Source organism: Alosa alosa, chromosome 11, assembly GCF_017589495.1.
Source record: "Alosa alosa isolate M-15738 ecotype Scorff River chromosome 11, AALO_Geno_1.1, whole genome shotgun sequence".
Classification (NCBI taxonomy): domain Eukaryota; kingdom Metazoa; phylum Chordata; class Actinopteri; order Clupeiformes; family Clupeidae; genus Alosa; species Alosa alosa.
Window position 1 is genome coordinate 31,270,738 of NC_063199.1, and position 11,768 is coordinate 31,282,505.

Here is an 11,768-nt window from a genome sequence, read left to right on the forward strand (position 1 = left end):
TGACATGTTCAGTTGTGTATAAATTTAATTTGATAACAACAGTTTACAACGTAGAAAGAATGGAAAGCAGACGTCTAGACACATGCTCACCCTTCTGCTTCTATGCATATCCAGTCAAAATAAAAAATGTCCTAAATAGATATAAATACATTAAATTGTGCTCTTTCTCTTTCTCTCTCTCTCTCTCTCTCTCTCTCTCTCTCTCTCTCACACACACACACACACACACACACACACACACACACACACACACACACACACACACACACACACACACACACACATTAACATTAATGTTCTGCCCACCAGCTTTTAGGTTTGGATTTTGAGCAGGTCTAGCCTATCATCTCCTGACAGTAATATAATTTATTACTGATGTCTTGATATTATGTTACAGTACATTATAAAGATCTAAAAATGAATCTGTTGTGTGACTAGTCATTGGAAGTAGAAATTAGTTATAGAAAATTTATTCACTCTGTGTCTCTTGCTTAAAGGAACATGTCAACTATTTGGGAAATTAGCGTACATGCTGTCTACCCCAGAATTAGGTAAGACAATACATACCGTTCCCTTTTGTTTGTGTGCAATAACCCCTTCTGACAAAGTTAACCTTGCTTCATAAATCACTGGAGGTGGGTTTACCCCAGTTAGCTAAGTGTAGCTTAGTGTTCCTTTAAAGTCTTGTCAAAATATGGATATTCTTCTATTTTAAGAGGATTACTGGACATTGGCAAGAATCTCAAAGAGGAGGGGATAGCCTGTGGTATTGGATGCTGCCAGCCTTAAATACTGGACCTCACCACTCACTTGCTGCTGTCAGTGCCAGTGACAGATTTGCTCTCCCTCCCCCTGTCCAAGAGCTCCTCTTCCAGTCCAGATTTCTTCTCAGGTGAGAGTTATTTTTTCCTGCCTTTTCCCCTTCAAATACAATATGCATGCTCAATATGCACACTCTGCTGATTGTCTTTCGAATTCCTCCTCTATAGTGTATCTTTGTGCAGTAGTGCTAAAGGAATTGATCTAAACTGATCGCTAAATTATTTGGCGTTTCAGAAAATAGTGATGAAATTATTATTTGCTTTTGATATCTTGATATGACAAATCAGATAAGATGATCATAACCATAATAAAATAAGGATATATTTCCACAAAGAGTACACAAAATCTGCAGCATGCACAGTATCTTGTTATATGTAATTTGTTATTCCAGTCAGTTTATTTTTAACTCTAAATAAAAATCATTATGATATCATGCAGTGTTACTGAAGGGATAGTTCAGTGAAATAGTGTCTGATAAATGCGCTGAAAAATGTGTATGAGAAATTCTCTAAGATACACTTGAAGGAGACACCTGTGTCACCCACTTATTTTGATTATGTGAGACATTTGGACCTGTTCCCTAGTGTCATGTCCAGACTTTTCCAGAAGTTTTGGGTCATGTGCCCGTTACCTTGGTAGTGAAACCCACACACTATATTTAACTAGTGTTCCTGCTTTCTGTACCAGCTGAGATTTATAGGTTTAGATACCCAACCCAAATCTAATGAGGCTAAATGAAGCATGATACTCTTTGGCATCCAACCAAAATGGAATCCTATGTAGAAGTATTGCATGCATGGGGGTGTATCCATTGCTGAGAAACCTGCAATATTTCATTCAGGACTAAACAATATTGTAATGTTATATCTTCCACCACCATTAAAATTGACATGCAGTTTGGCACTCAATTCACTCGCTCCACTGCTGACATATGGTATTCCAATCTACTGGAGTAAATACATCTTAAAGCAATTGACATTTTTTTTAGGTTGCATTGCATTGTTGCATTTGTTTCAGCATGTAGTAATATCTGACCAGCAATTATTTATTCACAGTATTCTTTACATGTATATTTCAAATATATCCTCATGTCAGAAGTCATTATTTGTTACTGTCTTCTTTAAATTTAAATAACGGATCTATTTTGTAGAAAATGTAAAGGGATTTTGTCTTTCATTCCATCACAGATAAAAAAAAAGAACAAACAAAAGCAAAGATGGCCGAGTAAGTATTTGTCCCAAGTATGATATTATGTCAGTTTTGTTTTGTGCGGTCATTAATTCTGTTTTATGGTATGTATTTTGCATGACACCTTAGCAAAAAGATGACATCCAGCCGCAAGCATCATCTGAAGGTAAATCCTCATTTTCTGTAAGAATCTGAAAATTATGTTCAAGTTGTATTTAATACTCACATGGCAGTTTCACCACATAACCTGAAATACATGAGCATTTACAGCCTGAGCAAAAGATTACTTGGTGTTTTAAGCCCCCAACGTCGTCTTCCAGGCAGCGCTGCATGGAAGGCACTAGGGTTAGGCAAGGGTTAGGGTTAGGGTTAGGGTTAGGGTCAGGGTGTCAGGGTTGCAAGGGCTTGACCCAAACGCAGGGCAAAGTACAGCAAGGCAATCTTAGAGTTACAAGAATCTTTATTCCCAACTGAACAAACCATGTGTAACACAACACACATTGACTAACAACCGACGAAGACTGAGGGATTAAATACACAGGGGTAACAGGGCACAGGTGGACAATGAACAAGGTAAAACAAGAGACAGGTGGAAACCATAATTAAGCTAACAGACTAACAAGATCAGGTGAGGGGTGGAGACACAGGCACAGGGAACAGAAACACATGGCAAAACAAACAAAGGAACACATGAAACAGGACACAGAAAGTAAACAAGAGGAGCAGACATGAAGGAAAACCCTAAACATGGAAAACAAAACACGACAGGACCCTTACACAGGGTTAGGGTTAGGTGCCTTGAAGTCAATGGTAACAGCGCTGCCTTGAAGTCGATGGTGGGGGCTTAAAACACTGAGCGAGCAAAAGAGTTAAAAACCATAAATAGGTTATAGAAGCTAAAATACACTCTACTTAACTACATTCTACATCAGTTTAAGATGAGTTACAAGGGATTTTCTTATTATTTTCTTATTATTATTATTCTTTAGAAAGCCCTAAATGGGATGGCACCACAGTACAGTATATCTGTGACCTTTTAAGTCCCTACTGTCCTTCTAGGCCACTAAGGTCTTCCTCGCAACATCTTCTTTCAGTCCCCAATGCAATCCTAAAAACGAACGGCGATAGGGCTTTTTCTTTTGCTGCCCCTTGACTCTGGAAAAATCTCCCTATAGAAATTAAGTCCTGTACCACTATCAGTAGCTTTAAATCAAATTTAAAGACCCATCTATTTTCTTTGGCCTTTAATGTCTTCAAATGATGAAACTGTTGATAGCAATTTTTTTACTACCACATTTATCTGGAAACTCAGTCAGGATGAAAGTCAATCAGGAAACAGGGTTTTTTCTTCAGTGATGCACATCAATGGAGAGAGACAAGCTATACAAGGATTATACTAAAAAGGCCCCCACAGAGAAAGTTAATTAGAATCACACCTGGGAATAAACAAAAGGTCTCTAGATAGGCTCCCATTGAATTCTAACCATTCAAGGATACTCTTCTGCATACAGACCAAAGACACAAGAAATACACAAGTACATGCACACACAGGTATACAGTAATGCTTATTCACAATGCTTTCACTGTATAATTGCAATACGTGTCATGGTTGAAAATGGTTGGTCTTACTGTGATCATTTTTCTTTTTCATCATAACCTCTTGAATTTCCCCTGGGGATCAATAAAGTATCTATCTATGTATGTATGTATGTATGTATGTATGTATGTATGTATGTATGTATGTATGTATGTATCTATCGATCTATCTATCTATCTATCTATCTATCTATCTATCTATCTGTATCATCATCAATACTGTTATAGACATTACACAATGATTTTGTTTTTGTTAATTAGTGGTCACAATCTTACACTTCTTACTGATTCTGTTCTCTCTCTCAAGAGTCTGATGCTTCAAATCGCTTCAGATCGGATTGACAAAGAAGTGGCTGATTTGAAGGTTGCAAAAGAGGCCTACCTGAATGAGCAATGCCCAGAACCCTCATTGCCTAGTGATGTGGAGGGACTGCAGGTAAGGGGACATTTTGACTGCTTGGGATTTTTCACAACATAGCTTCAGTATATTGATTATCTTGATGCATGTCATGTAGTATGTATCTTTTTGATCATGTATTACCGGTATGTATTTTTTTCATGTTGTCTGTAATGCTCTTCAGAAACTGATTAAAGAACTCCACAGCAAGATTGACAAAGTGGATGAGGAGAGATACGACGCAGATGCCAAAGCAACAAAGGGACAAAAAGAGGTGATTCGGTTATTGGGGTTAGAGGTTAGGATTAGGGTTAGGGTTAGGTGTTAGGTTTCATGTGTCATGACTTTACAATCAACACCTAAATTACAGTTTAGAGGTTTCATAAGCTTTATATCTTTATAGGCCAATTCTTCTAAATCATCCTTGACCCCGATACTGCATAGATACCCTCAAAAGTTTGTTTTACAGCAGCAAGTAAAATATTAATTGCATATGTTAATATTAGTTGCAGAAGGGAATGAATGAGATAATTTTGTAAAAAAATTAAAAAGAAATTGTTTCTATTTCTGTTTGGCAAAAAATATCTGTTTGCATTGCATCCTCAGATTGATGACCTGAAGTTCAAAGTAACAGAGATGAAGGGCATGAAGAAGCCAGCTCTGAAGAAAGTACGTATGTCTGCAGATCAGATGCTTCAGGCTCTGCTGGGCTCCAAGCACAAGGTTACCATGGACTTGAGGTCCAACCTGAAGCAGGTGAAGAAGGAGGTCAAGCAGGAGGTGAGTGTTCTGGGTTCATACAGCACACACACACACACACACACACACACACACACACACACACACACACACAAATTAATGATATGTGAAATGTATAGAGTGCAGAGGTTGGTGACTGGCGCCAGAACGTTGAGGACAAGAAGGACAGAAAGAAGATGTTTGAGGGCGCTGAGGCATAAATTTAAGAGGTGAGTTTTTATGAACTCCACAACATTTAGGTTAAAGCTGATGAATAATAGACAAAACAAGTTTAGTTAACTCTTTTTTACTCTCCTACAGACATCTGCCAGAAAAAAAGCATTGTACACATGGACAAAATGGATTGACTGAGGACATTTGTTCTTTTTGCTTAATGTCTTTTTATGTTCACTATACCTTGACAAAAACAAATGCCTTTCATTCTCAAAATGCACTGAATTTAGATAGAGCTAACATGTCACTGTTGTAGACCATATTAAACAATGGGTTTTAAAGTTCCTACTGTTTTGGCTTTTTGTGCATAATGTTTTAGCAGATAGATTTGACTCTCTTGTAGTTAGTATTCAACTACAGTATGCGGCAGATTTATTTCACAAGATATTGAGTTTGCCCACCCCCCATCTAACCCACCCACCTAGGCACACACAAACACACAAACCCACACCATACACACATCTTTTTTGCCACTCTGTCTTTCTCTCTCTGACATGCTCTCCATCAGTCTTACTTGGGGACAAGTTTAAACACATTTCATTGGGATCTAACATATACACATTTGTAGTGCAGTGGAAGCCTACTCAAAAGTTAACACTTCGGCACAAGTTGGTGCATTGGTGAGTTATATGTTGCGTAAATCTTTTAAAGAATGTAACTTCAGTGTCATTATTGTATAAAGACATCACATATCTGATTTTATGAAATGTGACACATCAATTGAATCTACAAAGGCACGTTACATGTGTGTCTCCTAAGTTGTCTCCTAACAGGGTTAAAGAGGAGGGATATGGAGTAGACAGCTGAAGACATAAGGATGGTGGCAGGGAGTGACCGAATGGAATACAGCAACTTGAGGAGATGCTCCTCCCCTCTGTTTCAAGGTCACTTCAGCATATACACACTCATAGTCTCAAGTACTTTCCATGTACAACATCTTTCCATATTTCCTGAATAATCCCTTAGATTTTGTGACTTCCTAAAGATGCAGCAATATATATATATATATATATATATATATATATATATATATATATATATATCTGTATATCATAGAGGTAAGATGTAAACTTGTTAGTCAGACATCTGGAAAAATGACTTCTGTCATTCTATGTCAGCAGCAAAGCTAAATTGAGCTGGATTTGCAGGAGTGGCATGACCATAAACAGAGAAGGATATTTTGTCGCATCAGATGCTACCAGGCATAAAAACAAGACCTGCCTATTCTGCTGCCAGTACTTGCCTATCTCTACCCTTGAACTCTCACACTTCTAAGTTCAAGTTTCTAATCAAGTAAGGGTTTTTTTCTTTGCTATCTTACTGAGTAATTTAGTAGTTCCTCTAATGCTGTGTATCTCATGGATCATTGTATGGATCATTGTAAATTGGGTCAAGTGTGTTAATCAAGTAAGACTGACAATTAAAACAAAAACAGAAATATATGTTTTTTTTAAGGTTTCTTCCATCTCTTGACAGTTCTGATATCTTAAAAGTTTATTTATCTTACTTCTGTCTTGATTATCAAGATAAGACATTTAATTGATTGAATTAAAATAATATTTGAAATAAAGAAAGCGCTGTCCTCTTGTATAGCTACATGTAAGTGATGTAAATGCAAACATCAGTGTGAAATATGCTGTAGATTAACAGGTGTTTGTAACTAATTTTGATACAAAGAGATGATACAAATGTTGCTTGTATACAACTTGAAATACTGGCCTGGTACCAGGCAGCCCTGTTTTAGATGCATAGGAATCAAGTGTCTGCCATCTTTAAAGTGATACCCATTTTCTTGGCAAATTGTCCTGACCATTGCCTAACCAACTGGACCCTTAAAACGCAAGTGCAAGCTAAGGGAAAACTTTAAAACCTGGTTTATTTATGGGAGTTGAAATCCCATCAACAATAGTCTCATGTAACATCACATGACCTACTTCAATTTCTTTGTAAATATGTAAACATGAATGTTAACGAAATATTGGGCTGTTCTTTAGACTTGAGTAGTTAATAACCAGCTCAGTTATAATTATGATATCCTATTGAAACCATAATCTTGGGCTTTGGGAAACATTGATTGAACATTTCTGACATTTTATCAATCATACATAAAAACAAAACAGCAAAACGTTTTTTATTAATTGATATGAAAACAGCTATTATTACTGTTACTATTGTACTTAACGTAGGTTCAACTTTATTTGAAACTATTATTTTTAACTTATTTAGTGTTCATGCAGTATATTGTCTCTGGAAAAAAGGCATCTGCCAAATGTCATGACCATAGCAAATAACTAAGTTTTGGACGATCTGAGCTTAGCAAAAGGACAGCAACCTAAATGTTGCTGGCTCAGTTTTCACTATGCAGTGTTATACAGTCATATTACTTTCAAAGTCATTTTTGTTTGTACCTTAGAGGGGTTTACATTTAGTTAATTCTCTTAAAGTTATGGTTTGTATATTTATGGTTTTGTTTATTTTCATTATTTACATTTATTGATATTATTGTTATTAATACTATTTTGCTTAACATAGGCTTTTATAACAAAATCTGTAATTTCCTATATACTATATTATACTATATATCATTTTTTAAAACTATTTTATGTTCATATTCTGTTAGTTGCTTTGGACAAGAGTGTTTGCTAAGTAACCATAACCATAACCATACATGTGTAATCCAGAAGTAATGAATTCTTACACAGAATTAGATAGCACTGTATTCTCTGAATATACTGTATGTTCATTATCAAAGCATATATGATCTACAGTATGTGCCTGACAGTTCACTTCGATTACACTGGATGTATTTGTTTTTTGTTATTCCCTCTTAGATAAAGATAACAACACCAAGCCAAGATGTCCGAGTAAGTATTTCCCAAGAACATTTTGCTGGTATTAGCTTATGTATTTCATTTAGTCCTTCTGTCTGTTGTACTAAACCTTGCATTTCCCCTCAGCAAAAAGATGACATCGAGTCGCAAGAATCATCTGAAGGTAAGTCCTTTCAGTTGCATCTGGGTGAAGGGCTGTGACTTAACGATGCATCATATATTTGTCAGTATGCCACTGCCTCAATGCTGATCCCCATGGTGATGGACAACGATTCATGAGTGGTGACCCTGGCTGTTTTCACTTGTGTCATGGATCTGTTGACCCCCCCCCCCCAACCCCAACCGCCCAGGCGCCCTACCCCCGTCATAGCCACATTTAAAACTGTGGTCAGATAATGAACTGCAGCTAACCTTTAAAAATCGGTTGGGACAGAAATTCCCCTAGCAATTGACAATTACATTTAGGACTAATGGTGCAGTCCATACATTGGGCATCCTGGTCTACAGTCATTTGTTTACATGTGTCGAATTCTCTAAAGGCCCATCATCCTCTCTCTCTCTCTCTCTCTCTCTCTCTCTCTCTCTCTCTCTCTCTCTCTTCCATGGTTCTTCTGTCCTCAGAGCGTAATGCTTCAGATTGCTTCAACACGACTTGAAGAAGAGGTAGCTGAGATTGCAAAGGCAAAGGAGGCCTACCTGGAGGAGAATTGCCCTTCCCTTAGTCTACCTGGCAGTGTTGAGGAACTTCAGGTAGGTCAGTCAGGTCTCCAGTAAAATTGTAGCCCTGTGACAAACATAAAATGAAAATATAACTAGAAATGTAATGCCAGAGGAATTACAATAGTGGATGGATTGCTGCTGGCTTAATGTTGGTGGGGAGATTCCTGGAAAAAAAACTTTGAATCACTTAATCTTTGAGTTCATACAAACCCTCGTACCAAAAAACCTTGTGCGTCAAGGCGTTCTTGAGATAAAACACTCAAGGTGTTTTTGACCTTGACATTTGACCTTTGACCTCCAACATCAATTCACTTCATCTTTGAGTCCATACAAACACTTGTACCAAATTTGAAGCATATCGTCAAGCCGTTCTGGAGATATATAATAAAAGCATGAGATATGGCTGTGACTTTTATTTTGACACACGGGAAACACTTAAACAGGATGTGTAGTTTTAGGGAGCGCCAGATTGTATGCATTAGAAGCTGAGACAGTTGGATTCACAGGTGACACCCTTGCCAGGGTTCTGATTAGCCCGGGAACTACTCTGGGAGCGCAGCTGGCTTTAGGCCATTATGACATCACAGCCATTCAAGTCTATGGGGGGAAAAAACTGCTTTTTAACATTTTTAATCCCCTATTTCCCAAAAAGTTTAAACTTTTAAAAAAATGAAATAATAACCCTCTTGCCCCACTCCAGACTTTCAGAACGGTTATTTCAACATGTCTGTACGTTAAGCGGTTAGAGTCGCATTCATTCTTGAAAAGGTAAAAAGAAAAGGTTATAATAAGAAGAAGAAGCCAGGAGATTTCAAGATAGTGGATTCCATCCACTATAATGAATAGGAATATTAGGATACATAGTTTTTATAATAGTTTTCATGCCATACAAGATCATACAGTACTTCACAATCAAACACCATTTAGCACAATTTTGGTACCATTACATGTTAACTTGAAAATGTTACCACTGTATTCATTCAAATAATTAGAAGAGACCAAATATGTTTGGCCACATATAATATTTATCTAGGTTATTTATCTTCACTTTGCATCGGGCCCGACCTCAAACATGCATTATCTCTCTTGATACCTGAACGCCATGTCATCCCTTATCCCTTACCTATGTTTGTTTTCATGATGTCTAATGTTCTTCAGAAACTGATCAAAGATATCCACGGCAAGATTGACAAAGTGGATGAGGAGAGATACGACGCAGATGCCAAAGTGACAAAGGGACAAAAGGAGGTGATTCTGTTATCATGTCATCCCGTGTCAACTCAACCAGTCGTTCCCACTTCATACTTTCATTATTTCTTTCTTTCGGAAGAAGAATCTTTTTCTAGTTAGGAGGGGATTGGGGGTGAGTTTAGAGGTGCCATAAGCTTTATATACATGTTGTTATCTTTATGGGCCAGTTTCTTCCAAATCACCTTTGGCCTTCAAAGTGCACAGTTACCCTGCTGTTGTTTTACAGCAACAAATGAAAAATGAGTTGGATTGTTTTATACTTTTGAGGCTTGGAGGTTTAAGATTTCAGAAAAAAATGAAATTCACAATCTGTCACAATTACTTGATTCCTGTTTTTGAGAGGATGTATCTGACAAAAAACCCTGTGAAATGTACCAAACTAACCATAGCTTTGTACAACAAGTGCATATCTGTCTCCGGAATCAAAATGATTGTATAGTATTGGAAGTAGCTATAAAACCTCTAAAATCAGGTGGAGAGATTTTCAAACATCGACTGAGTTGACATGCAAGAGCCTAAAAGAAAATATGTTTGTGAAAGATCAGCAAAAAAAAATCAGTGTTTGTATTGCGTCCTCAGATAGACGACCTCAAGATCAAGGTAACAGAGATAAAGGGCATGAAGAAGCCAGCTCTGAAGAAAGTACGTTTGTCTGCCGATCAGATGCTTCAGGCTCTGCTGGGCTCCAAGCACAAGGTTACCATGGACTTGAGGTCCAACCTGAAGCAGGTGAAGAAGGAGGTCAAGCAGGAGGTGAGTGTTCTGGGTTCATACAGCACACACACACACACACACACACACACACACACACACACACACACACACAGGCACACACAATGATAATGATATGAAATGTATAGAGTGCAGAGGTTGGTGATTGGCGCCAGAACGTTGAGGACAAGAAGGACAGAAAGAAGATGTTTGAGGGCGCTGAGGCGTAAATTTAAGAGGTGAGTTTTTATGAACTCCACATCATTAACTCCACGACATTAAGGTTGGAGCTACAGGGTTCATATGCACCCATACTCTGCTGATTTGATATTGTCTAATATTGTCTAATATATTGTCTAATATTGTCTAATATATTGTCTAATATTGTAATATTGTCTTTAGCCAGAAAGGTTCGTTATCTCTCCTGTATACTTTCCCACAGGCACCAGGAGTAGCCTCAAAACATTGTAACCATGGACAATGTGGATGGAAGAAAAAGACCAACTTTTGTGCTTTGTACTTTGTTCTTGACAGAAACAAATGCCTTCCATTCTCAGATGTACTCCATATGCTGTTTATAAAGTAGACATGTTTGCTATAGACTACAATCATTAAACAATGATTTTTAAAGAACTCCTTAGTTTTGGCTATTTCATCACCTGGGACATTACATTTTTTACACATGCTCAGTAGTATTCATGAGTCATGAGGCTGATTTATTCCACAAGATGTCGACAAAGATCTGTCAGATATCCTCCTCCACAGTCTCTCTGTCTCTCCACCACACACACATTCCCTAAACACACCATGACTACACTCTTTAGTCACACTCTCTCTTTAACTCTCTCTCTCACACACACACACACACTCACACACACCCTAAACACAACATATATACACTCTCTCTGGTATGTAATGTAATTGCAGCCACATCATTTTTATTTTGTAATTCATATTTGCAATACAAGTGGAAACCTGTGAGTTGGTGAAATGGTGAGTTATACTTTACTTTCCCTGACAAAACAATTATTTCAAAGAATGTAACTACTTTCTTTATTTGAATGAAACAATAATGTCTCTGATTATATGAAATACATGAAAAATACATTGATTCAGTCTGTAAAGAAGCGTTACATGTGTGTTTGAGCAAACTTGGTCCTGAAGTTGTCTCCTTAAAGGGTCAAGAGGAGATGGGAATGGGGCAGAGAGTGAGTCAATGGCAAGACCGCAACACAAAAAAATATCTCCCCCTCTGACTCATGTTGATATTACAGGTATAC

At 37.5% G+C, this 11,768-nt stretch overlaps 2 protein-coding genes across 2 annotated transcripts; both read left to right on the forward strand.

Moving 5' to 3' along the window:
- The first annotated feature begins 784 nt into the window (after window positions 1-784).
- Window positions 785-10,980, forward strand: LOC125302986 (troponin I, fast skeletal muscle-like). The gene is made up of 8 exons (XM_048256415.1): window positions 785-892; window positions 2,010-2,046; window positions 2,140-2,176; window positions 3,914-4,042; window positions 4,188-4,277; window positions 4,610-4,783; window positions 4,882-4,971; window positions 10,931-10,980. Exons 2-7 carry the CDS (start codon window positions 2,039-2,041, stop codon window positions 4,960-4,962), a joined length of 519 nt encoding a protein of 172 aa, XP_048112372.1. The 5' UTR covers window positions 785-892; window positions 2,010-2,038; the 3' UTR covers window positions 4,963-4,971; window positions 10,931-10,980.
- On the forward strand, window positions 7,817-10,980 carry LOC125302987 (troponin I, fast skeletal muscle-like). Its single transcript, XM_048256416.1, has 7 exons — window positions 7,817-7,839; window positions 7,933-7,969; window positions 8,428-8,556; window positions 9,685-9,774; window positions 10,357-10,530; window positions 10,638-10,727; window positions 10,931-10,980. The coding sequence occupies exons 1-6, from the start codon at window positions 7,832-7,834 to the stop codon at window positions 10,716-10,718; spliced, it is 519 nt and encodes a 172-aa protein (XP_048112373.1). The 5' UTR covers window positions 7,817-7,831; the 3' UTR covers window positions 10,719-10,727; window positions 10,931-10,980.
- Window positions 10,981-11,768: the final 788 nt, after the last annotated feature.